This window comes from Rhineura floridana, chromosome 3 (genome assembly GCF_030035675.1).
Source record: "Rhineura floridana isolate rRhiFlo1 chromosome 3, rRhiFlo1.hap2, whole genome shotgun sequence".
In the NCBI taxonomy this organism is placed as follows: domain Eukaryota; kingdom Metazoa; phylum Chordata; class Lepidosauria; order Squamata; family Rhineuridae; genus Rhineura; species Rhineura floridana.
In genome coordinates, this window is record NC_084482.1 from 20,367,832 (window position 1) to 20,392,905 (window position 25,074).

The following is a 25,074-nucleotide window of genomic DNA, read 5'->3' on the forward strand; positions in this document are numbered from 1 at the left end:
TCTACACTTCACATTTGGGAGAATGCAGCACTCACAGAGCTCAGACGATGCTGAATTTCAGCGTCGTCGATGTCAGCTTTTACAGAGAGATGGCTGCTGAGATAGGGGAAGTGATCAACATTCTCCAGTGTCGCACCATTAAGCTGGATTGAAGGTGCTACAGAGGGATTGGTTTGCACCTGCTGATGAAGCACTTTGGTTTTTTTGATGTTAAGTGAGAGGCCAAGCTTTTCATATGCTTCTGCAAACACATTTAGGATACTTTGAAGATTTTCCTCTGAATGTGCAGAGATTACATTATCATCGGCATATTGAAGCTCTACAACAGAGGTTGTAATTACCTTACTTTTTGCTTTCAGCCTACTGAGTTTAAAAAGCTTTCTATCTGTTCGATATGTGATTTCCACACTAGTGGGAAATTTCCCCTTAACAAGGTGTAGAATCATAGCAATGAAAATAGCAAATAAGGTCGGAGCAATGACACATCCCTGTTTGATGCCTGATCCCACTTTGAATGGATCACTTTGAGCCACCGTTGTCCAAAATTGTTGCCGTCATGTTGTCATGGAGAAGTCGCAAAATATTCACAAATTTATCAGGGCATCCAATTTTCAGAAGGGTGGTCCAGAGAGCAGTTCAATTTACAGTGTCGAAGGCCTTAGTCAGATCAATAAACGCCATATACAGAGGTCGGTTTTGCTCCCTGCATTTTTCTTGAAGCTGTAGTGCAGTGAAGATCATGTCTGCGGTCTCCCTGGAAGGGCAGAAACCATTTTGGGATTCAGGGAGGATGTCTTCTGAGGTAATCTTCTAAGGCGATTTGCGAGGATCCTTGCAAGAGGAGGACAACAAAAAGGGAAGAACAAGAGCCCTATTCCAAAAGATTAGAGAAATTAAAGGGAAATTTATCCAAGAGTAGGGAGGCTGAATAATCAACAGGGGAACACACTGACTGACTGAGATGAAATAAAAGGAAGATGGAAGCAATACACTGAAGAACTCTATAAAAGAGATGACAGGATGACAGATTCATTCACGGAGGAACCATATGATGAAGAACCAGAAATTTTAGAATGTGAGGTAAAAGCTGCTCTTAAAATACTTGGAAGAAACAAATCACCAGGAACAGATGGCATACCAATAGAGTTGCTACAAGCTACTGAGACTGAATCAGTCCAAATTTTGACAAAAATGTGTCAAGAAATATGGGGAACTAAACAATGGCCCACAGACTGGAAGCATTCAATATATATCCCAATTCCAAAGAAAGGGGATCCCAGGGAATGCAGTAATTATCGAAGTATTGCCTTAATATCCCATGCACGTAAAGTAATGCTCAAGATTCTACAACAAAGGCTCTTACCATATATGGAGCAAGAAAGACATCCAAGCTGGATTTAGAAAGGGAAGAGGCACCAGAGATCATATCGTAAAAATACGTTGGATAATGGAACGGAGTAAGGAATTTCAGAAGATCACCCTGTGCTTTATCGATTACAGCAAAGTCTTTGACTGTGTAGATCACGAAAAACTATGGAATGCTTTAAAAGAAATGGAGGTGCCATGGCATCTGATTGTCCTGATGTGCAACCTATACTCTGGACAAGAGGTTACTGTAAGGACAGAATATGGAGAAACCGACTGGTTCCCAATCGGAAAGGGTGTGAGACGGGTGTATTTTATCACCCTATTTGTTTAATCTGTACACAGAACATATCATACGGAAAGCAGGACTGGACCAAGATGAAGGAGGTGTGAAAATTGGAGGGAGAAGTATAATTAATTTCAAATATGCAGATGATACCATACTATTAGCAGAAACCAGTAATGATTTGAAACGAATGCTGATGAAAGTTAAAGAGGAAAGCACAAAAGCAGGACTACAGCTGAACGTCAAAAAGACTAAAGTAATGACAACAGAAGATTTATGTAACTTTACAGTTGACAATGAGGACGTTGAACTTGTCAAGGATTATCAATACCTCGGCATAGTCATTAACCAAAATGGAGACAATAGTCAAGAAATCAGAAGAAGGCTAGGACTGGGGAGGGCAGCTATGAGAGAACTAGAAAAGGTCCTCAAATGCAAAGATGTATCACTGAACACTAAAGTCAGGATCATCCAGACCATGATATTCCCGATTTCTATGTATGGATGTGAAAGTTGGACAGTGAAAAAAGCGGCTAAGAGAAAAAGCCACTCATTTGAAATGAGGTGTTGGAGGAGAGCTTTGTGCATGCCGTGGACTGCAAAAAAGACAAATAATTGGGTGTTAGAACAAATTAAACCAGAACTGCCACTAGAAGCTAAAATGATGAAACTGAGATTATCATACTTTGGACACATAATGAGAAGATTCACTAGAAAAGACAGTAATGCTGCAAAAAACAGAAGGGAGTAGAAAAAGAGGAAGGCCAAACAAGAGATGGATTGATTCCATAGAGGAAGCCACAGACCTGAATTTACAAGATCTGAACAGGGTGGTTCATGGCAGATGCTCTCGGAGGTCACTGATTCATAGGGTTGCCATAAATCGTAATCGACTTGAAGGCACATAATAGCAACAGCCACCTGTCCAATGCCTAGTGCAGATTTTGATTAAGTAGGCATCTACTCAAAATATGAGTTAGCTGCCAGGATAGCAAATCCAAAGTATTTTTTCTCAGTGTACACTAACATTCTCTCGCCATTATAGAACGGCTTAAAGATGAAATATTTCCCCAGAGATTCTAGGATCAAGGTGTACCTTCCCTTTTAAAAAGTCACAAGGTATCCAGATCTGTTTGTTTTGTATACTCGGTTAATTTGGCTTCCAACATGAGGTTTTACTTATCTTGTTTCCCCTCCTCAGCTCCAGCACTTCACACAGCAATTACTTTGAAAATGCTCCTGTTGGTATCAGTGAAAGCTTTTAAAAAGCCTAATTGCTGCAAGTGGGTGGGTAGGTGAGGGATTTTCATGGAGGGATGAAAAAAGTTAACCCCCTCCTCCCTGCACACTACATGCCCCCCCATACCTTATATATAGGGATTAGGCTTTTTGAAAAATTTTGCACTGGTGCCAATGGCAGCATTTTAAAAAAATTAATTACCATGCAAGGCGGAGCTAAGGAAGATGAGCAGCAGAAGACTGGGGGAGGAGAAGACAGAATTGTATAGACACATCGATGTGCAAAGAAGTGTGTAAGTTGTCTCTGGCCCCACTAGAATGATACTCTGGGAAGGTTCCCCAGAAGGCAATGCAGCTGAAAAAGGTTCCCCACCCATGCCTTTCACATGGCAGAAATTCCCAGGGTGCTAAAATTGTTTTGCCAGATCAGATTCCATGACTTCAGAACATGATACAAGCCTGTGTACAGTTCAATAATGGAATTCACTTTCTAGCATAGAAGGCTAGAAAGTGGTTTATAACATTTGGAAGTTAAGGCTATAATCTGCCTGAAAAGGGCACTGCCTAGGTTCAGATAGTATTATTATTGATTAGATGCTAGGAAGCAAGAGGCAATATCCTAGCTGGAAAGCACACTATGGCATCTGGCTAAACTTTCAAGGCTCCTGGCCTCAATATACTTGTGTTCTTAAATTCAACCTCTTAAAGGGCTGCAACAGCTACCCTTTTTGGCAAGCATGCTGCATACTAAGTTTGAAGTGTGAGATGATGCCTTCTAGCTTTGGTGCAACATATGCAGATCCAAGCCCACCAAAGTGTCTTGGTGTAGTTTTGTCTCCTTCCACAACAGGCCGTTTCAAAGCACAAAAGGAGGAGTGCAGACCTGACATAATCCAGTCCGCAGCTCTTGTGTGCCTCATGTTGCTGCTGGTCGTGCTCTGTGTGCTGCAGGTTAGCCCATGGACTGACTCTACCAGGGGTAAACAAATCTCGTTTAGTTATAGAAACTCAAGGTGAACAACGCTGTATTAACCACAGAAAAGCCTATTAAAATTTAAACTTTTCCTAGTAGCTCCTTAATTCCTTCTCTGCAACCTTACTAACTTACTCCTTAAGCTCACTTCTCTGCACCCCCGTCTGTCCCAGTCCTTCCTTCAGCCTCTAATTTTGCTCTTTGTCTTCCTCCCTGCCCTTCCTTCCGTCCCAAACTTTCTATACAAAGCTTTCAGTCTTTCAGGAACTGTCATAAGTGGAGACACATCAGATGCAAGTTGGTCACCCAGCATATCAAAGCCAACATCAACTTCATCAGATGCTTCTGAATCCAAGAAGCGATTCAGATTTACTGAGGTAGGCACTCTCCCTGTTCTACTCCTGCTTTTGATGGGACTTGATTTTGGTATAAGACTCCTAAGATGGCCTTTAAAAACTGAAGTGTACCTCTAGCAAGCAATTCAGCAAGGTTGGCTCATTGGTGGAGTCCATTCTGCCCTGGGACTGCAGACAAGAACTGACCTTTCATTCTCAGGGCATAAACCTTGTTTATCTTTTATGAGCCAGTAATCACCTCATGTCTATTTGCAACCTCAAAGCAACAGTCTCTTAACAGTTTTTTTAACACTTAACCTAGGTCATTAAGGGTTTGAAGACAGCTGCTAAGTTGGAAATGAGCATGAAGTCTAACAGCATTCCATGCCTAGCTTTCACTATTAAAGGGAAAAATCTAGTTGGGAAGACAGCCTCTAAATAACTTAGTTTCCAAATTCCTTAATTTGGCATTCATAAAAATACATATGTAAGGGCTACAATTAAACTGAGGATCCTGACTGCAAAAGCCAAACGTAGCATGCAAATGTGTGCCTCTGGAGGTACATGTGAAAAGTTCTTGGGAGTACTGAAGTGCACCTTAAGAAAATGCTACTTTTTTCAGTATTAGAGTACTATGAAAAGACTTTTCCTGTGAACTCTAAACATTCCACCCCACTCACACGTACTTAGCTTGAGAAGGTTTTTTTAAAGTATTGCAGAAACCAAGTGTCAAATGCAAAAGCTCACCGTTTTTAAAGGAGGACAAAACTTGCTTTTATTTTAGTCAAATCACAACATTTTTTTAAATTGTTGTCAGTGCACCCACAACTTACAGATCCTATTTTATTTTTTAAATGCTTGCTTGGGAATATTACAATTTTCCTCCTTCAAACAGATGAAATAATCCCATCCTATCATTCCAACTAGAAATTAAGTATTCCATTCCAACAAACAGTAAGAATACATGAAGTTACAGCCAGCCAGACAGTTGACAGCCATGGAATCTTCAACAGTTTATTAGAAATAATGTAGACATTAAAAAATCCCCACTGCTTTGAACACAAATTGAGGTTTTTAGGCTTATCAGAAGCTGGTCAAAAAAAAAAACCCAAAAGAAGATCCAATAGTGTATTAACATTTTGTCACTCGCTTTCATACCAACAGTGCAAATACAATTTGGTCTAAATGTACAGATTGACAAGCAACAACGTACAGGCCCTTACCCCTCCATATTAAGAGATGCAAGAGCTTTAAGGATCAAACAACCAAATGTACAGGCTTCACCTATTTTAAGTTTTAAAGGGGTTGCTAGTTTTAGCTAGGATATCTTGAACACTAACTAGTGATTAAATACAACAAAGTGAAGAGCATTAAACATTAGTGGAACATACCCTGAAGGCACCCCTAGAGGTACAGCATGTTACCAGTTTAAATTTTGAAAGCCAATTAAAACATTGCTTCAGCCAGTTATGTTCCAGGCATAAAATCTGAAACGTTAAAGTTATCTGCAGTCCACAATGTGAGGGGGAAAGTACATGTTTACCACTTCATGTAAATTGAGAATTTTCCCATTGTAGTATCTTATGAGGCAAAGAGGCGTTGTAAACCCTTTTATTGCAACTGTTTTGTATCGATTGCCTATACCTCAATTGTTTATGTTTGTGGTTGTTTTGGAAGTTTGGAAAACCTTTCATGCATAACATTATTGCCTCACGTAGCTTAAGACTGCCCTGACAATGGTACGCACCAATAATCAATGAAGCTGCTTAAATCAGGTTGAAGATGAGTTAAAGGATGCATTTTCTGCCTTTAGAGCTATCAACTCAGGAATTCTTATCTCAATTATGAAATGTTGTGATGAAGTTCTTTCCCTAAACCACAAAAGACATCAGTTTTCCTTACTCCAGGTCTGGCATTTCTGAAAAAAATTAAAACAAAACATATTGAATACTGTACAGTGCTAGAACTAATGTACATAAGCAGCTTTCACCAACATCTGGTGTCCTCCAGTTGTTTTGAACTACAGCTCCCATCAGTCCTAGCTACCATGTCAGGGATGAGCTGTAGTCCAAAAACACTGAAGAATACAAGTTGGGGAAGTCTCCGCTAAATGTTATTGTAAAAGGGGGGGGATGGGACCTTAACCATATTCAAGAACAGCCCACCTCCAAAGATGTGTTACGTTAATGGACTACTATACCTGGTGAGAAGTATGCGTTTAACACATATCCCCACCCCTGAACACACTGCTTGGATAAACTAACCAGTACATTTCCCAATGTTTTACATTTTCTCTATCACAGTGCAAGTGAAAAATGTGTCTCCTCCACATGCCAAAGGATTGGTGGGAAGGGGAGGAAGGAAAAGAGTTTGTAGTGAACCCAAACAGAGGCTGTCTAACCAGCCAGGCTAATGTTTATAGGTCCTTAATTATGTTACAGGCAAAGATTACAATTCTGGCTAATTCTGAAACCTTATTGTCTTATGTCTCTCTGAGGCAAATTCTGAAGGTACTCCTGGTAAACATAACCTTAGGACTACAGTCTATACAAGAAACCCATCAAAGCTGTAATTGCAGGGTAAGAATGAAGCAAGGATCATGCGTTCACAATAGTGTGCAGCAAAATGAGATTGCAGTGGTCAACTCCTAATTTTTGGTTTACAAGTTCTCTACCATCTTGACACTAGAAATCTGGAAGCAAGTTATTTGCCACTTCACCCATGTGCCCAGTCATTCAGGCTTTATAAGTGTGCAGAATCAGCCACCCCATTCCTAATACAGGATCTAACGCGACCAGCTTCATTCCTGACAAAGTGTGTAGGTAACACAACAGGTGAATCTATGCCCTGCCATCAGTCAAGAGCTTCTTGTCCCTATTCCCCTTGTGATGGTGATGCAAGTGCAAAGAAAGTTTTCCCCAAGGAAAAGTTTGTTACCTTGAGGGGAAAATTCTTCTACACCATCCAAGTAGCATAGCAGGTTAGTAGGCCCTTGGTAATCTCTGCTTGTCATGCAAATGTTAGTGAGGTATGGGAGGCATAACTTAGTAAAACATTTATGAGAAGTGCCAAGAATTTTGCCTAACTCTTCTGGATGTGTATGGCAAATAAATGCAGAATAAAGCATAGACAACTTACTTTCATCATCGCTGTCTGGTGAATCCTAGAACAGAAGGACAGCAGGTTAGCAAGAAAGGCCAGCTCCAAAAGCAGGCTAGGTTTGCAGTCATAGAACAAAACCTGAAAAATCCCTTTGTGTAGATCTCTATAGAAAAGTAACCACAAATCTGGAGTCTTTGTCCTGAAAGCAGGAGTTACATTTAGTTTGATATGGAGTTAAACATATGCCATATGTTGACACAAAGAGCATCTGGGCCTAAGAATTTATGCAACTGTGTTCAAAGTATCATGTTTTAAGCACAGTTCTCTCCTCCCAGATGAAATATAAAGTAAGTAGAGTTTAGATACAGGGATATACAAGTTAGAAAAATAGAAAAATACAGTTTCCAAATACAGTAGGGCCCCACTCATACGGCGGGTTACGTTCCAGACCCCCGCCTAAAAGCAAAACCCGCTGAAAAGCGGAACTCCTTCAATAAAATGGTGCCCGACACCCAAAAAAACACTGTAAAAGTGGAACAAGCGCCGTATGAGTGGGGCCTTACTCTAATTTTAGCTGCTGTATTAGCAGAACGCCAAAAAGCGGGGCCCTACTGTAATGATATTATACAAATGTCAATTTTTACATCAACCTCAACCAGGACACTAAGAGTCCAGTGCCTATTATAGGGAAGCTACTCACATCATCTGCTCCATCTACTTCTGGCAAATCTACATCTTCATCGCCTCCCATGTTGTTCATCATCTAAATTACAAAAGGGAATATTCAGTGGAGGTCTTTGTCATGTTTGTTTTGTTTTGAACTCAAGCAACTAAAAATAGTTATTTGGGCTCCTTTTCATGTCAACCATCAAAACTCAGCAAAGACAAGATCAATGCCTAATAATTTATGTAAAATTGTCATCAACTGTAGAATATTCCACTTACTTCAGAAAAGCGATCAAAATTGGACATATCTTCATCAGAATCATCTTCCCAGTCTTTCCAGTTGTTAAAGTCAACACTGAGCCAATTCAGCTGCAGATATGAAAAAAGGTTACATGCAAGTGAGGCATATTTTTGAGGGGGGGTTAATAAAGAATGACAGCCAGTGTGGTGTAGTGGTTAAGGTGTTGGACTCTGACCTGGGAGACCAGGGTTCGAATCCCCATACAGCCATGAAGCTCACTGTGTGACCTTTGGCCAGTCACTGCCTCTCAGCCTCAGAGGGAGGCAATGTTAAACCCCCTCTGAATACCGCTTACCATGAAAACCCTATTCATAGGGTCACCATAAGTCGGAATCGACTTGAAGGCAGTGCATTTCCATTTTAATAAAGAATATGGAAAACTTATAAGCCCTCAACTGAAATAACACATTCTTCTCATTCTCTTCTACCCTCAAGAGTATTCTATACTAAGGGAAGCTTACTGAAAACCTTTTGAGAAGTTATCACTCTACTTGGAGAAGCGATAATTGTATCTGTACAAAATAGAGAGCATTTAATTTTGTTATTTATTTATAGGCTTGGTTTTCAGACTCTAGAGCAGGGGCACAAAGTTTCAGGGAGTCTAAGCACAGAACTGGAGCCTTCATCATCAGCTAGGAACTGGGTGGGCTGCAGTCACTCAGCAGAATATCCTCACTGATCCACACTGGATTTGTGGAGGCAACAGCTCCCTTACTGACCTTCATTCCAACATGATTTAAGAAAAAGCAGTCAGGAAGTCTACTGCTATACTTTTTATGTTTCTGGGCAGCATCCAACTAACTCGTTTCATTTGTGCAAGGATTACTGCTAGCACAATGGAACTCCCCACTCCCCCCATGCACCACTTAAATCTGTTCTTGGATGAACCCTCTGGAGCAGTTTTGGGAAGGGTGCATGCAGGGAGAGGAGGGGTAATGTTCTGTTGCGCAAGCAGAAATCATTGCACTGATGAACAAGTTTGTTGGACACCACCCTCTGTGTGCATTGTTTTGGGAGATGCAGAGAGAGAAAGAGGCTCAGAGATGTTCTCTTCTAATACAAGTATTAGATAAGTGTCACAAATCCACAGAATGTACACAAAGCAGCCCTCAGTGTGCATTGTGGCAGCCTGTGAAAATCTCTGCAAGTATGCAGAACAGGTAGATAGTGCCCAGAAAGCAGAGTATGTTTCTAACAGGAGCTTATTCAAAAATCTGAGAATCACTAACACAGAGGTTAGACAACTATCATGAATACATGAATAAAGGGTTACCTTTGCCCTCTCTTTTGTTAACCGTGGCCATGATTGGCCAGATTCCCCTTTTCGTAAACAACATAAGACAGATCTGTCTGTTCTTTTATGTTTGGATTCCTGAAAAGAAGAATATAGTACCTTTAACATAGTAAACATAGCCTAGTTCCTTCAAAAGGCAGGTGAGGTGAACTTGCTCCTAGGCTGTACCACTTCAGGCACCAATGAGTGCACATATGACTGAATGTTCCTCCATACAAAAAAATCCCCTCAAAACCTTGCACTAGGCTTCTTGCCAACATCCCAGTTTTCTTGATGCATGGAATATCTTCCATGCAAGTATTTTGGGAGAATATGGAGCATTCAGTCACATGGGTCCCTACCTGTAGCCTGAAATTGTACAAATGAGAAACAGGGTTGTTGCCTTGTTTATGAGAACTAGATTTCATTTGCATACAGGAGGACCCTGTAGTTACTACAGTGACATTTATCTACTAAGCCCTGTTACTAACTGCTGCTTCTTATATGAACTTTTCATCCAATATGTTAGTACTCAATCTGCCTAGAGTTGGCCACCCAACATTTGTCAAGAACCCCTACCTCAATAATCTAAGCATAATGTCAAAGTCAAACTGGTTATAAAATCTGCTGGTATTGTGAGCTTTGCAATCCTGCTTCCACTGCAGTTTTGTCCAAAAGGATTTAGGAACAGTGGTGTGGGGAAAACACTGAAGGTGTAATGATATAGGCTTCTCAATTAAGTGCCTTGAAACTAACAGCAACAGAAATTTGGCAACTATGTACAGAAACATCTGTGTACTCTATTCCCTAATAGTAATTACCATTTTTTAGAAGTTTATAATTACACTTATGTACAAAACCTTGACTACTGGGTACAAACCCAATCAAGCATTACATCGTATTTAGCTTTCCCAGGAGGTCACATGCAGAGCATTCAGTACAATCTATTAACCACTTCAATATGATCAAACTGCACATTAAGTGGTAACAAGAATTATAGGTATATAGCCTAGTATGGTTTTTTACATGCTAAAATTAAGCATGCTGTAGAACAATGAGGCAACTTACATTTGGATCAATTGAATTATAAAGATCAATTTCATTTAAATGCTTGAAGTTATCATTTCCTCCAAGACAACTGTAGGAACATAAAAAACAAACATTTATTCTTAATAATGTCTTGAGAGAACAAGACTGAGTTGAAGCAAAATTTCTGTTCATGGTCAACTTTCAGATATTTTGCTTACCTGAACGTAAGTTTGGATTTCTCAAAATTTACATTAACATCTTTACTGTCTTCAACACAAAATTCAATAAAGACGTAGTCCCTTCGATCATACCATTTCGCAGAAGCAGGCTGCCTAGAAAGATCATTGGAGTATTAATTTAAAAAAGGTAAGCAGCACTCTGCTTGACATAAAAGCAATAAGTGACACAGATCAAGTACTAATGGTGCTCTTATAACCATTAGCAGCTTTTCCTACTAGACTACTTTGCTACATGTTTCTTTATATACAGCAAAGCAAGATTGCAACAGTATTCACAGAACTCGGAAAATCTAGCCAGACAGCTACTTGTCTCAAAAGTGTCCAGGGAGTTTCCCATCGCCCCACCAGCTTGTGCCTAGGAATTTTCGATAGTTCCCAATGACCATTTGTCTTATGATTAGCAACCAAGGCTGCAATTCTATCCTCACTTGATAGGAAAATGTCTCACTGAACTCAATGGGACTTATTTTTGAGTAGGCATGAACAAGATTTCACTGCAAGCAAGATGTTTGACTGGATGGGAACATTTATTTTGTAGGTAACTTTAATTTCAACACATTTTCCCAATATGACAGCTAAGCAATTTGCACACCATTTTAAATTCTATTATATGATCAAAGCATAGCTGCATAATCACACACAAGACAGAAACAGCACCATAAAGATGGTGCCTGTTGTCTTTGTGAAATGCTCACAAATAGGGAGGGAGGTCCAAGATTAGCACGTTCAAATGAAGAAAAGGTAGATGTTTAAACAGAAAAGCTGAAATGAACAACCGCTGCTGCATCAAAGAATGTCACCCAAAACCCCCCGAAGCCTAAAGAGAAGTTTATGTATTCTTTTATTTATATTCCGCCCTTCCTCCCAGCAGGAGCTCAGGGCAGCAAGTTCTGTCACAGGCAGGTCAATATAACGCTTGGTTTATTTGATCAGAATTTTTGAGCAGTACTCGATTTTTGAACTTCTGAACAGGAACCAAATTAGAAATGATAAATTCAAACAGGAGCTGAACCCAAATGTTTGTGAACTGCTGCTGAACCGTTTGTTTCAGAAATACAGCAGCAATCAACCAACATGTTCACAACCAAGTTTTCCAGAAAAGGCAATATATTATGGCCTGAATTTTCTGTTAAGGATTTGCATTACAGCAGTCAATACCAAAGGAGAACTGTTCCTAATTTCCTAGTACACTTCTTTAGCCACCACTTTTGCCACACGTGATTACAATTTTGTACCTGTGCTAAGTAGATAGTTAAGTAGCCATCATGAAACTCTTCACTGATAGGCAAAAAACATACCTATAGCCAACAGATATTTCTATCAAACTTTAAAAAGCATGGAAATTGGGCAGCTCTAGTGAATGCACCAGGGGAGCAGGAGACCTGACCTCCTCTCTGAGATATTGTACTGCCCCACAAATTTGTAAAAATGCAAACACAATTTGGGTTGGTCTTTCACAGTCCAATCCACTTCCTTTGTAGCTTTGAAGAATTTGTTAACGTGCCTCTGAACATACGGTGAGTGGTGGCAACACCCGCCATCTCCAAAGATGGAGAATTACATTTTTGTATGTTTGTTGGTGTTCTTCTTACTTTGCTTCTTTCCTGTGTTCTACTGTTTCTACAAAGAATCTAACCTAGAAAATTATGGAAACTATTCTGCAGAACAGTCAGTGCCATTATTCCACAATTGTTTTTGGAGCTTTTTTTTAGTGTTGCAAAGTGTTGCTGTACTTCACATATTCACAGAAACTGAAGCAAAAGAAAATGATTTCCTATAGGAAACTTCACTAAAATTGCGAAGTCAAACATATTTAAAATGACTATCTGAACTATATCAACTGTTTTAATATTGTTGCTTCTTCCCAGCTAAAACAAGACCAGCACATGTCTTCTTTCTGTTTTTTGGGCTGATTGCAGGTATTGCCACCACTCACCATATACTCAGAGGCACGTTACCAAATTCTTCCAAGCTACACAGGAAGTGGATTAGACTGTGAAAGACTAACTCAAATTGTATTTGCATTTTGACAAATTTGTAGGGCAGTACAATATCTCACAGAGGAGGTCAGGTCTCCTGCTCCCCTGGTGCATTCACTATATCTGCCCAATTTCCCTGCTTTTTAAAGTTTGATAGAAATATCTATGGGCTATAGGTACATTCTTAAACCGCAAGGTTTTTTGCCTACTAGTGTCTGCTTTTTAATCCAGGAGGTAAGAAATGGGATGCTGTGCATGTTTGCTGAGAATGGATTGATCATTTGCATGCTTATTGAGTTCAGTGGGATTTACTTCCCTGCAATCCTAATTAGGATAGGTGAAACTGACCACTGGGGATGGGGAGGGGGAAGTGCAGGGGGGAGGAGGGGGATGGGAGCAGGCAGGAAGGGGAGGGCAGGTTTGATCATTTGCATGTTTATTGAGTTCAGTGGGATTTACCCCATACAATCATGCTTAGGATAGGTAAAACTGACTGGGGGGGAGGAGGGAGGGAGGGAGTGGGCAGAGGAAGAGGAAGAAGGAAGAGGAGGAGGAAGGGAGAGGAGAGTGAAAGGCAGGTCTGATCATTTGCATGCTTACTGAGTTCAATGGGATTTACTCCCACGCAATCATGCTTATGATAGGTAAAACTGACCATGGGAGGGAGGGGGAGGGCATTAGAAGGGGATGGGGATAGGGAGGGAGAGGCAAAGGAAGGGTGAGGGAAGGGTCAAGAAGGAGGGAGGAGAAGGAAGAATGGGCACTGGGCAGAGAGGAAGCCCCTTTTCTTTCCAAAAGGAAAACATTGTGAACAGTATAATTGCTTTTCATCACAGCAGGCATATGTAGCCTCCCACCCAAATTTAAACCAAAGCTGCCCTGGCCGCATCCAAACCAGACCTTTATTTCACTTTAGACAGTCATGGCGTCCTCCCAAAAATCCTGGGAAGTGTAGTTGGTGAAGGGTGCTGAGAGTTGCTAGGCGAGTCCCTGTTCCCCTCACAGAGTTACAATCCCCAGTAAACCACTCTGGCCACTGGAGCTTTGTCAGGGGTATAGGAGTCTCCTCTGAGTACCCTTCACAAACTACACTTCTCAGGATTCTTTGGGGGGAAGCCAAGACTGTCTAAAGTGAAATAAAGGTCTGGCGTGGGTGTGGCCCGATTAGCCAAGCCCAGCAGCTGGTACTGAGCATGCCCGACATTATCACTGAGTTCAAGGTAAAATTTCTTAAATTAATTAAAAATCAGCTAGGCATTTTTTAAACTTTAAACTGCAGAAGATGAAGGTCAGAGTATGGCGCAAGTTCAGTAATAGCATTATAGGTACTCAGTGAACACAGCTGATTTTTAATTAATTTCAACACTTATGAGAACTCTGCTAGAAAAAAGTCCAAAAGGGGTCTATTTTCCCTCTCTCTTCTTACACTTTGAACTCTCGATTCTCTCTGACTGTTGTCTGCATCACCCTGCAAATTTAGAGGGTTGTTAAGTAAGCGTTTCTGAGTTGAGGACTATAAGTTTTGTAAGGTTTTTTTCTGAAACGAGCTTAAGGGAAGCATCAGAATGGCATGGGGGGTATTTTCAATTTAACATTGCAGAATGCGAAAAACCCATGCTGGCTATAGTATATAGCCACTCTCGTGGCTGTATAATACTAAAGTGCACTGTCCTCATATGAGCTTCTCCTCACTCATGGGTGAGGCCTGTACCCTGCAGTGGAGCACAGCAATGATGACCCCTGGGAGTTTAATCAGAAGGCCCTGTGCTGGGCGTGAAAGCATAATATTCTGCTTCAATAATTCTGCTTCAAACTGGTTAACAAATTAGAATGTGAATAATTTTAGCTATTTTTATTCTGTCAACAGTGCTAGTCCCATTTGTTTAAGCAGAACAGCTAAAGAAAATGTTATCCAAGAAAAAAATGAAATAGAAAGCATGAACTGTCATCTCATAATGAAACACTGATAAGCATAAGACTGTATGCATTCAGGAATATTAGCAGTTTTTACTGTTGGGATTCAGGCATCTAGTTCATCGTTCCCATAATCTCAGAATTTAAGGAAGCATCAACATAAGAGCCTGCTGGATCATGCCAGTGCCTGAGCACCAGGGCTGTGGAGTCGGAGTCAGAGTCATAAGCAATTTTGGGTGGAGTCGGAAGCAATGTACCGACTCCAACTTGAAAATAGTTTTTGATTGACAATTTTTTTAATATATAAATTCAAAATGTCAAAGAAGCTTCCCATGAAGTCAGCTGCAGTTGAGCATTTCACCATAACTCAAGATGGAAAACATTTTGTGTGTCAGTGTATGACACAGGATCCAGATGAAGACAAATGCTGTGATGCCAAGATCAGCGCATATTCAGGCAGCGATAAAAATGCTCCTATGAGAGCTTCCAATTTAAAAAGACATTTACAGCCCTTTCCAGGGCTGTGGAGTTGGAAACAATTCTGGGAGGAGTCAGAGTCGGACAGCAGAAAAATAGAGGAGTCGGAGTCGAAGGTTTGGCGTACCGACTCCACAGCCCTCCTGAGCACAAGAGCACTCTGCCCCCTGCAGTTTCTAGCAAATGATATACAGAAGCATACTGCCTGCGACTGTGGAGGCAGAGCACAGCCATCATGGTTAGTAGCCTTTGATACCACTATCCTCCATTATTAATTTGTCTAATCCTCTCTTAAAGTTATCCACATTGGTGGCTATCACTGCCTCCTCTGGGAGCAGGTTCTATAGCTTAACTATGCACTGTGAAGGCATACTTTCTTTTATCTGTCCTGAATCTTCCAGCACTCATCTTCATGGGATGCCCCCAAGTTCTTGTGTGTGTGTGTGTGTGTGTGTGTGTGTGTGTGAATTTGCCTTTTTCACAGGTGCCGCACACTGTCTTTCTAATATTATTAATCTTATTCCAGTCAGATATATTTTAGTATTTGTTAATTTTGTCAGTCATACCTGGAACTTCCTAATCAAGAAAAATATGTGTGATCATATGCTTAAATTATAGAAACTTAGGCTCTTATGATGCGAGAATGCTTGAGGACTTACAGCATGACAGAACTCACGAAAAGCTGCTCCTTGCAAGAATTGGCTCCTCCATGTTCATGCTGCTGCTGCCATTTGCATACAGGCAACATTCTTTAAAAAAGGCTGCTACTATAAGGATACCAGTTTTCATAAGAGGGGCTTCAATAAAAGAGTTTTTAGACATAGGGTTGAATCCAACAGTCATTGCTTGAGCAAAATGACTGCCATTCACCCAATGGCACTTCCCCTCCCTCTGTCCTCCCCCAATCTGCTGCAGAAGGTTGGGGGGAAACCCAGAGCAGATTTGGAGGGGTGTGTGCCCGAGGAAGAAGCATCTCACTGTGGAAGCAAAAGATATTCTGCTTGTGCAATGGCTTCATTGGACGGAACCCTGAGAACGGCAGACCCCACTTCCAAAGTGCTCATGTGGGATCTTGAGTTTGTAGGAACCAGGATACTGTGCACTACCACATATTTTGAATAGGAAGCAGAAACGTATAATTTCAAATTTGTAACATATTAATAAGTTCTGATGAACAGAACAGTGTGTGTTGAGGCCACAGAACAGTCAACGTTTGTTGCCGTGGTCTTGACATAAACAGAGTCAGCATGACAGGTTAGCTGCTGCAATCAAACAGTGAACTATCCAAAAGCAACAAATATTCTTGCACCTCAACTTCCTCTTTGAATGACTTTTCATTAAATCTGTGAATGCCAGCTAGCCCAAATGCTATGATTAAAAGACAGCTTTTTATTTTATTCTACTGGGAGGGCTCTCATTCATCTTCCAAGTGCCTCCTATTTAGAACGGTTTGCTGCAGTGTGTTCTGAAGAAGAGGTCTGGAAGTTTCAAATCAAAAAGAGCACCAGGTCAACTACAGAGCTAAGGATGCAACTATTATTTCAGTTTTCTAATGCATTCATATCTGGGTACTAATCATAAAGATTCAAAGGAGTTTTAAAATACTAACTTACTCAAGGGCTTGTTACATCTAAGGGTTACATTCAGTCTGGTATTTAACATAAGAACATAAGAAGAGCCTGCTGGATCAGGCCAGTGGCCCATCTAGTCCAGCATCCTGTTCTCACAGTGGCCAACCAGGTGCCTGGGGGAAGCCCGCAAGCAGGACCCGAGTGCAAGAACACTCTCCCCTCCTGAGGCTTCCGGCAACTGGTTTTCAGAAGCATGCTGCCTCTGACTAGGGTGGCACAGCACAGCCATCATGGCTAGTAGCCATTGATAGCCCTGTCCTTCATGAATTTGTCTAATCTTCTTTTAAAGCCGTCCAAGCTGGTGGCCATTACTGCATCTTGTGGGAGCAAATTCCATAGTTTAACTATGCGCTGAGTAAAGAAGTACTTCCTTTTGTCTGTCCTGAATCTTCCAACATTCAGCTTCTTTGAATGTCCACGAGTTCTAGTATTATGAGAGAGGGAGAAGAACTTTTCTCTATCCACTTTCTCAATGCCATGCATAATTTTATACACTTCTATCATGTCTCCTCTGACCCGCCTTTTCTCTAAATTAAAAAGCCCCAAATGCTGCAACCTTTCCTCGTAAGGGAGTCGCTCCATCCCCTTGATCATTCTGGTTGCCCTCTTCTGAACCTTTTCCAACTCTATAATATCCTTTTTGAGATGAGGCGACCAGAACTGTACACAGTATTCCAAATGTGGCCGCACCATAGATTTATACAACGGCATTATGATATCGGCTGTTTTATTTTCAATACCTTTCCTAATTATCGCTAGCATGGAATTTGCCTTTTTCACAGCTGCCGCACACTGGGTCGACATTTTCATCGTGCTGTCCACCACAACCCCGAGGTCTCTCTCCTGGTCGGTCACCGCCAGTTCAGACCCCATGAGCGTATATGTGAAATTCAGATTTTTTGCTCCAATATGCATAATTTTACACTTGTTTATATTGAATTGCATTTGCCATTTTTCTGCCCATTCACTCAGTTTGGAGAGGTCTTTTTGGAGCTCTTCGCAATCCCTTTTTGTTTTAACAACCCTGAACAATTTAGTGTCGTCAGCAAACTTGGCCACTTCACTGCTCACTCCTAATTCTAGGTCATTAATGAACAAGTTGAAAAGTACAGGTCCCAATACCGATCCTTGAGGGACTCCACTTTCTACAGCCCTCCATTGGGAGAACTGTCCGTTTATTCCTACTCTCTGCTTTCTGCTTCTTAACCAATTTCTTATCCACAAGAGGACCTCTCCCCTTATTCCATGACTGCTAAGCTTCCTCAGAAGCCTTTGGTGAGGTACCTTGTCAAACGCTTTTTGAAAGTCTAAGTACACTATGTCCACTGGATCACCTCTATCTATATGCTTGTTGACACTCTCAAAGAATTCTAATAGGTTACTGAGACAGGACTTTCCCTTGCAGAAGCCATGCTGGCTCTGCTTCAGCAAGGCTTGTTCTTCTATGTGCTTAGTTAATCTAGCTTTAATAATACTTTCTACCAGTTTTCCAGTGACAGAAGTTAAGCTAACTGGCCTGTAATTTCCGGGATCCCCTCTGGATCCCTTTTTGAAGATTGGCGTTACATTTGCCACTTTCCAGTCCTCAGGCACGGAGGAGGACCCAAGGGACAAGTTACATAATTTAGTTAGCAGATCAGCAATTTCACCTTTGAGTTCTTTGAGAACTCTCGGGTGGATGCCATCCGGGCCCGGTGATTTGTCAGTTTTTATATTGTCCATTAAGCTTAGAACTTCCTCTCTCGTTACCACTATTTGTCTCAGTTCCTCAGAATCCCTTCCTGCAAATGTTAGTTCAGGTTCAGGGATCTGCCCTATATCTTCCACTGTGAAGACAGATGCAAAGAATTCATTTAGCTTCTCTGCAATCTCCTTATCGTTCTTTAGTACACCTTTGACTCCCTTATCATCCAAGGGTCCAATTGTCTCCCTAGATGGTCTCCTGCTTTGAATGTATTTATAGAATTTTTTGTTGTTGGTTTTTATGTTCTTAGCAATGTGCTCCTCAAATTCTTTTTTAGCATCCCTTATTGTCTTCTTGCATTTCTTTTGCCAGAGTTTGTGTTCTTTTTTATTTTCTTCATTCGGACAAGACTTCCATTTTTTGAAGGAAGACTTTTTGCCTCTAAGAGCTTCCTTGACTTTGCTCGTTAACCATGCTGGCATCTTCTTGGCCCTGGCGGTACCTTTTCTGATCTGCGGTATGCACTCCAGTTGAGCTTCTAATATAGTGTTTTTAAACAACTTCCAAGCATTTTCGAGTGATGTGACCCTCTGGACTTTGTTTTTCAGCTTTCTTTTTACCAATCCCCTCATTTTTGTGACGTTTCCTCTTTTGAAGTCAAATGTGACCGTGTTGGATTTTCTTGGCAATTGGCCAGTTACATGTATGTTTAATTTAATAGCACTGTGGTCACTGCTCCCAATCGGTTCAACAACACTTACATCTTGCACCAGGTCCCGGTCCCCACTGAGGATTAAGTCCAGGGTTGCCGTCCCTCTGGTCGGTTGCATGACCAACTGGTCTAGGGCATAGTCATTTAGAATATCTAGAAACTTTGCTTCTTTGTCATGACTGGAACACATATGCAGCCAGTCTATGTCCGGGTAGTTGAAGTCACCCATTACTACCACATTTCCTAGTTTGGATGCTTCCTCAATTTCATATCTCATCTCAAGGTCTCCCTGAGCATGTTGATCAGGGGGACGATAGATCGTTCCCAGTATTAAGTCCCTCCTGGGGCATGGTATCACCACCCACAACGATTCTGTGGAGGAGTCTGCCTCTTTTGGGGTTTCAAGCTTGCTGGATTCAATGCCTTCTTTCACGTATAGAGCGACTCCGCCACCAATACGTCCTTCCCTGTCCTTCCGATATAGTTTATATCCAGGGATAACCGTATCCCACTGGTTTTCTCCATTCCACCAGGTCTCCGTTATGCTCACTATATCTACTATATCTATATATTTGAACAAATTCCCCAAAGTTTGCTTAAACAGCCAAATAGTATTGCTATCTCTTCTAGCTGACTGCAGATATTGAACAGATCTCTACAATAGCACCACCACTGATGGGCAGTCCTGAGCTGTTCTTTGATTCAGACTCAAAATCCATAGATTTATAAAGCAATGCCTTTGGCTTATGCTCTCTAAATCTTAGAAAACGTTTTACAAACTTTTGTCATCCTCAAGACCTTACTTTAATATTTCAGTCAAAATAGTAAGGGAAACATTCTTCATATCTGCTTCATATCTACTGAGATCCAACAAAGGCCAAAACTGAGCATGGTTTACAATAATTTTGCATCTCTTTCTTTATGTATTTGGTGGGGCTAAGCACATTGGGGGAATATTTTCATTATTTTTATACTTCTTGTTACACTACATCAGTACCAACCTGGAACCTTTGGGATAAAGCAGAAAATTAAACTGAATTTGGTGCAAGGTAAGTTCAATTCAATTGTGATTATAACTTGCTCTATCCACAGAGGCTTAGGCAGGCTTTCATAAAAACAAATTACAGAAGACAGGTGATAATCTGAAATTAAACCTCAGATGAGTGGACAGCTGGTTTGCATCCGACTATGTGCTAAGCAGGATGGCTACTAAAGTCTCACCTGCTCCTTAAAGCCAGCCCATTTCCTCACATCCACACATCTCTCACTTCTTTACAGGTGCAGCCACACATCCTATGTTAGATGCACACATTTCCAGCTACAAGTGGAAGGGCTGTTACTCAGTGGTAGAACACATACTTTTTTGTGTTCAAAAGAACTCAGGTTCAATTTCTGGCATGTCTAAACAGGACTAATACCCTGAATGAAATCCTGCAAAACCATTGCTAATCACTGAGACAATACTGACATAGATGAACCAATGGTCTGATGTAATACAAGGCAATTTCCTACGTTCGTAGGTTCTCCAACCACACTGCCATGTACACTGTATCTCAGTTCACACATGCACACAAACATGTCTCACTAAATTTGCACTTCCCCCCACAAAACCTACATTCATGCATAAACATAATCTTGCCATACCGCACTTGCACTTAGTCACATCACAATAATACACTGAGTATTATGGGTCCACATGGTAGCCTCATTGTTCTTTCCCCCAAAGCCTGTACTGTATCATTTTAACATATCCTTACCAGGACATGCTTCTGTTGGCAAGTGCTGAAGCCGCATTTCAGCCCTTGCTGTACTTAAAACTGCCTATTCCACTACCTTGTTGCACTGACTGTTTCTGCTCTTGAAATTGCTAGGAATGCTTGTTGCCTTCAAGTAGCAAAGGGTGACAGTGTAGTATTGGTAAATCAGGGTTTGTGGAGAATTTTTTTCTGTTGTAGAAGAGTACTTCCTTCACAAGAAGCATCTCAGCAATACTTCAGAGCTTGAAGTTTCAAACCCAGATGAGCTACTTTCATGTAGAAGAGTTCATCAGCTCATCCATAAAGATAATGGCAAATCAGGATTGTATTAAAGCTAGCAAAATATCAATGATGATGGGCAAGGGGCATAGTCAGTCTCTTCTCTATAGTAAGGGCTCTTTGTGGGACACAAAGCATGGATGAGCTCTACATACAGACCAGCTGCATCTCTCCCCATGTGGTCCCAATTTGTGGATATTGAGCTATCCACTATCAGGAGCGGAGACAGGATTTCCCCCACACCAGAATGACCAAATGTATTGCTTTCATTTTTTTCCATGGAGGAAATGGCAGCTATTCACATATAGGAGAGAGTAAAATGGTTTTACTCAAGGACAACACTGCAATGGGAAATCCCCCTACTTGTTTATTGGAAAGGGCAAAGCAATTCCCCTCTTCCCTATAGGCCCTTTAGCCTCTGCCAGTTAGTTTTGTTCTTTAGAACTTAAGAGCACACTTATATCTGCCCCTTGCTGCCGTATGTTCAGATTCTTGGTCACACTATAGTGTGATGGAAGTACCTTTTTTGTATATACAAATTCTCACCTGCCATAACTGTCATTCAGTTTACATGGGATAACCATTTATGGGCTCCTACTGGAAGGGCAGAATATAAATCAAATAATAAATAATTTCATTTTGATTTAACTACTTATGTCTATTCTGATCCTACCAGAGAATATATTATACAGATCTACTAGAATACCACAAGTTCAAGTCCATGGTTCAATTCAGATACCATTTCTCAGTTTCCAAACCATGGTTTGGTATAACCATAGTTTGTGTTAGCTTAGAATCAGAGTAAGAACTAACTAGGATTTTCTCAAACCATGGCTTGCAAAGCCACTTCAAGCCATGATTCCAAGGCAATTCCAGCTGACACTAATAGTTGTTAATACCAATTAAAATGTAATGGCAGGCCACAAAAGATATGGAGAAGATGCACAGGCAAGACTGAGGGGTGGGTGGAGAGAAATGCAAAGCCACTGCATGTACCAAACTGGATGAATGTTAGGGCACTCCAGGCCATCTTCCTTTCTGTGTATTTCTAGAGTGTTTAAGCAGCTATCTTCGGGGACTATTTTGTGGACAGATAACCAGTATATTTAAAGTGACAAGTACATACAAGCCAGAAGAGCATTCCATTTTCAGATTGCTGCTCAGCACAAGTATTCTTGACAGCACTATGTGGCAGCAGCTAATGATTTCATTTGCTTTCAGTTAAGGACTCTGGATCCACATAAAAGTCATTCATAAGTAGGAGATTTCAATCAGCATCAACTATGGGAGAGGTTAACTTATCTTTAGAGGGGCTGTTTATTTGATATACCAATAAAGTGGGAAAACTATGGCTTGACCAAACCCGGGAAAATTTGGGGAAAGGGCGGTGTAGGGTTTAGGCATAAAGGTTTAATTTCTGGTTTGTCATTACCTGTGAAGTAAGTCACTGTTAGCAAGGCATTGTCATTTGGTCAATAGATCCTCTTTTTCTTCTAGACTACTTAAAAATCTTCACTCAAGACAAAATGTCTCAGTTACTCAATTCATCTTTTGCCATTTCAAGACTGATGAAGTTATGTGCACACATTTTTCCATAGCAAACAGATTTTTATTTTATTAACAGCTTTCAGGCAATATGTTTAGCCAATTTCTTCACCTTTAATTTAAAAATGATTTTGCCTAGAATAGTGTTTTTCAACCCTTTTGTTTGTCCCCTTCCATCATCCACCTGCCTCAAAAATCATTTCTTTTCCTGGAATTTTTTCCTCACATCTTTTCTATGCACAATGGGAGGCCGCACTCAAAACTGGAACAAACTTTGTCACTCCACGACTTTGGGGGAAAAAAAAGATATATTCTAAGCTGGAGAGCACCTAGGAAGGTCAACAGTACCCTCCATTTGTAGGAAAATGAGCATTAGTAAGCCTGAGTAGCAATTACAGGTGCTTATGACAACTTCACCTTAACAAAATTAAAATTGTTATTGCCAAAAGATGTTAGGGGAGACTACAAGTGCAAGCCTTTTGCTCTCCTTTAGACACCTGACAGGACCAGAAGTCTAGACTAGATATGCTCCCATCTTCGAGGGCTAAAGGAAGACAGAAGGCCCAAAACACAGAGGATTCAAAGTTATTCTAAGGTAATTAACACTATAAATTGTCCTCCATATACTCTCATTTTTTCAAATTATAATGCAGCATGTTATTGCCCACAAAAAGGCTTCTGGCCCTTACCCATGTGGTTTGCGCTCTCTCTCTCTGCCTTTAAAGGGTTACATGGAACTGTTGCCAAGTGTAAGTAGGTCTGCTCACAAACTTTTCATTTTCACTATTCCTCAAGTGAAATGACTCCCTTAGCATGTTACAGGCCCATTACTTAGCCCATCTTTACTTCCATTCCTAAGCCCTGCCTGCACTCTTCCTATGCTTATTTCTCAGTGAGCCTATGACCCAGGCACCCAAATTGGGTATTATATTCTTAAATGTACAAGATTAACACGTCACAACCTTCCAACTTGATCCCATAAAGAACTAGGCCTGTTATATTCAGCTCCTGATCTCACATTATGTGCTTCTTTCCCTCTCAAATCTTCCTGTTTGACTCCCTTTATGCCCTTCCCTCTCCTAGGCTTGCCCCCACCCTGAATCCCTAAAGAAAGCCACTTCAGAGCTCTTCCTAAAATGAAAGTCAATTTCTGGGTTCACCCCCAACCTAGGCAAGCATCCATTTTCCTCCCGGTATTGCTTAGCACATGGTTCAGTTCTGAAACTCCGGATGCTACACAACCAATTTTCCCACCTTCCCAGCACTTTTAACTCCCTAACGCAGGGCCCATCAGGCGCCCATTAATTTCTAAAAGGCAATATGTATTAATATTATCGTTCAAGTCTGTCTGGAAATGGCACTCTTGATTTGAGAAGCTTTTCTGCATAATACCCAAACTGTGATGGTGGTGGTGCCGAGCCTCTCAGCAGCCACTCAGTGGCGAAGGAAGTGCACTCTGTACCTGCTCAGGGGCGCTTTTCTCACTTCTTTCTTTCTAAGATTCTGTGGGCCACTGAAAAATATACGCTGAGCCCTGGCACAAGTTAAGCACCACGTTTAGGGCCGATTTCTCCCCCCACTCCTTCCTTAAATACCATCATGGGGAGAGAGACGCCGTATTTTCTCTGTTCTCTCACCCCCCGGGACGGGCAATCTTCGCCTACAGTGACTAAGGAGTGAGGAAGGGGGAGGGGATGGAATTGGTTTAGCGCCGATTGTGTTCCGGCTGCCCAGGCTCAAATCTTATCCAAACCCATCTCGCCCCTTCATGGCCCAGCCCACCCCGCCTCACTCACTCACATGGCGAACGGCGTTGTCGGCGGCAGCGGCTCCTCGTGTTCTCTTCCCTTTCTCCGTCTCTCCGAAGGACTCGGGCAGGAAAAACGAAGGCGGGACGGGAGGGCTCTTAGCAAAGGTGAGGAGCAGGCGGCGGAGGCAGGGACTCCTTCTCAAGCTCAAAGGCTCAGGCCTGTTACCCACAAAGCACCACGCGCGCGCGCTCTCCCTCTCGCTTCTTCTCCAGCAACGGCGGCTTCCAAGCGGCTCGTGACGCAGCAAAATGCCCACCCCCCCCTTCCTTCCACTAGCCTCTCTCTAGCCAGACGCTGGAACGACGCATGCGCATCACTCACCGCCACACTTGCCGCTTCGCCTTCCTCAACGGCGCGCATAGTCAGAGCCAAAGCATCTTTGGCTGCTGCGCATGCGCTTTTAAACACTTCTTCCCAATGCGCGTGCGCAGCGTTCTTTTTCGCGCACGTTCTCTCTAGAACCTTTTTACTCTCCAC

The 25,074-nt window shown here is 41.5% G+C and overlaps 1 protein-coding gene across 1 annotated transcript; it reads right to left on the reverse strand.

Moving 5' to 3' along the window:
* Positions 1 to 4,947: 4,947 nt before the first annotated feature.
* Positions 4,948 to 24,894, reverse strand: PTGES3 (prostaglandin E synthase 3). The gene is made up of 8 exons (XM_061614859.1): positions 24,587 to 24,894; positions 10,788 to 10,901; positions 10,609 to 10,678; positions 9,541 to 9,639; positions 8,246 to 8,335; positions 8,001 to 8,063; positions 7,337 to 7,361; positions 4,948 to 6,116 (listed from the first exon to the last, which is right to left on the reverse strand). Coding segments are annotated over exons 1-8 (483 nt in total). The 5' UTR covers positions 24,589 to 24,894; the 3' UTR covers positions 4,948 to 6,096.
* Positions 24,895 to 25,074: the final 180 nt, after the last annotated feature.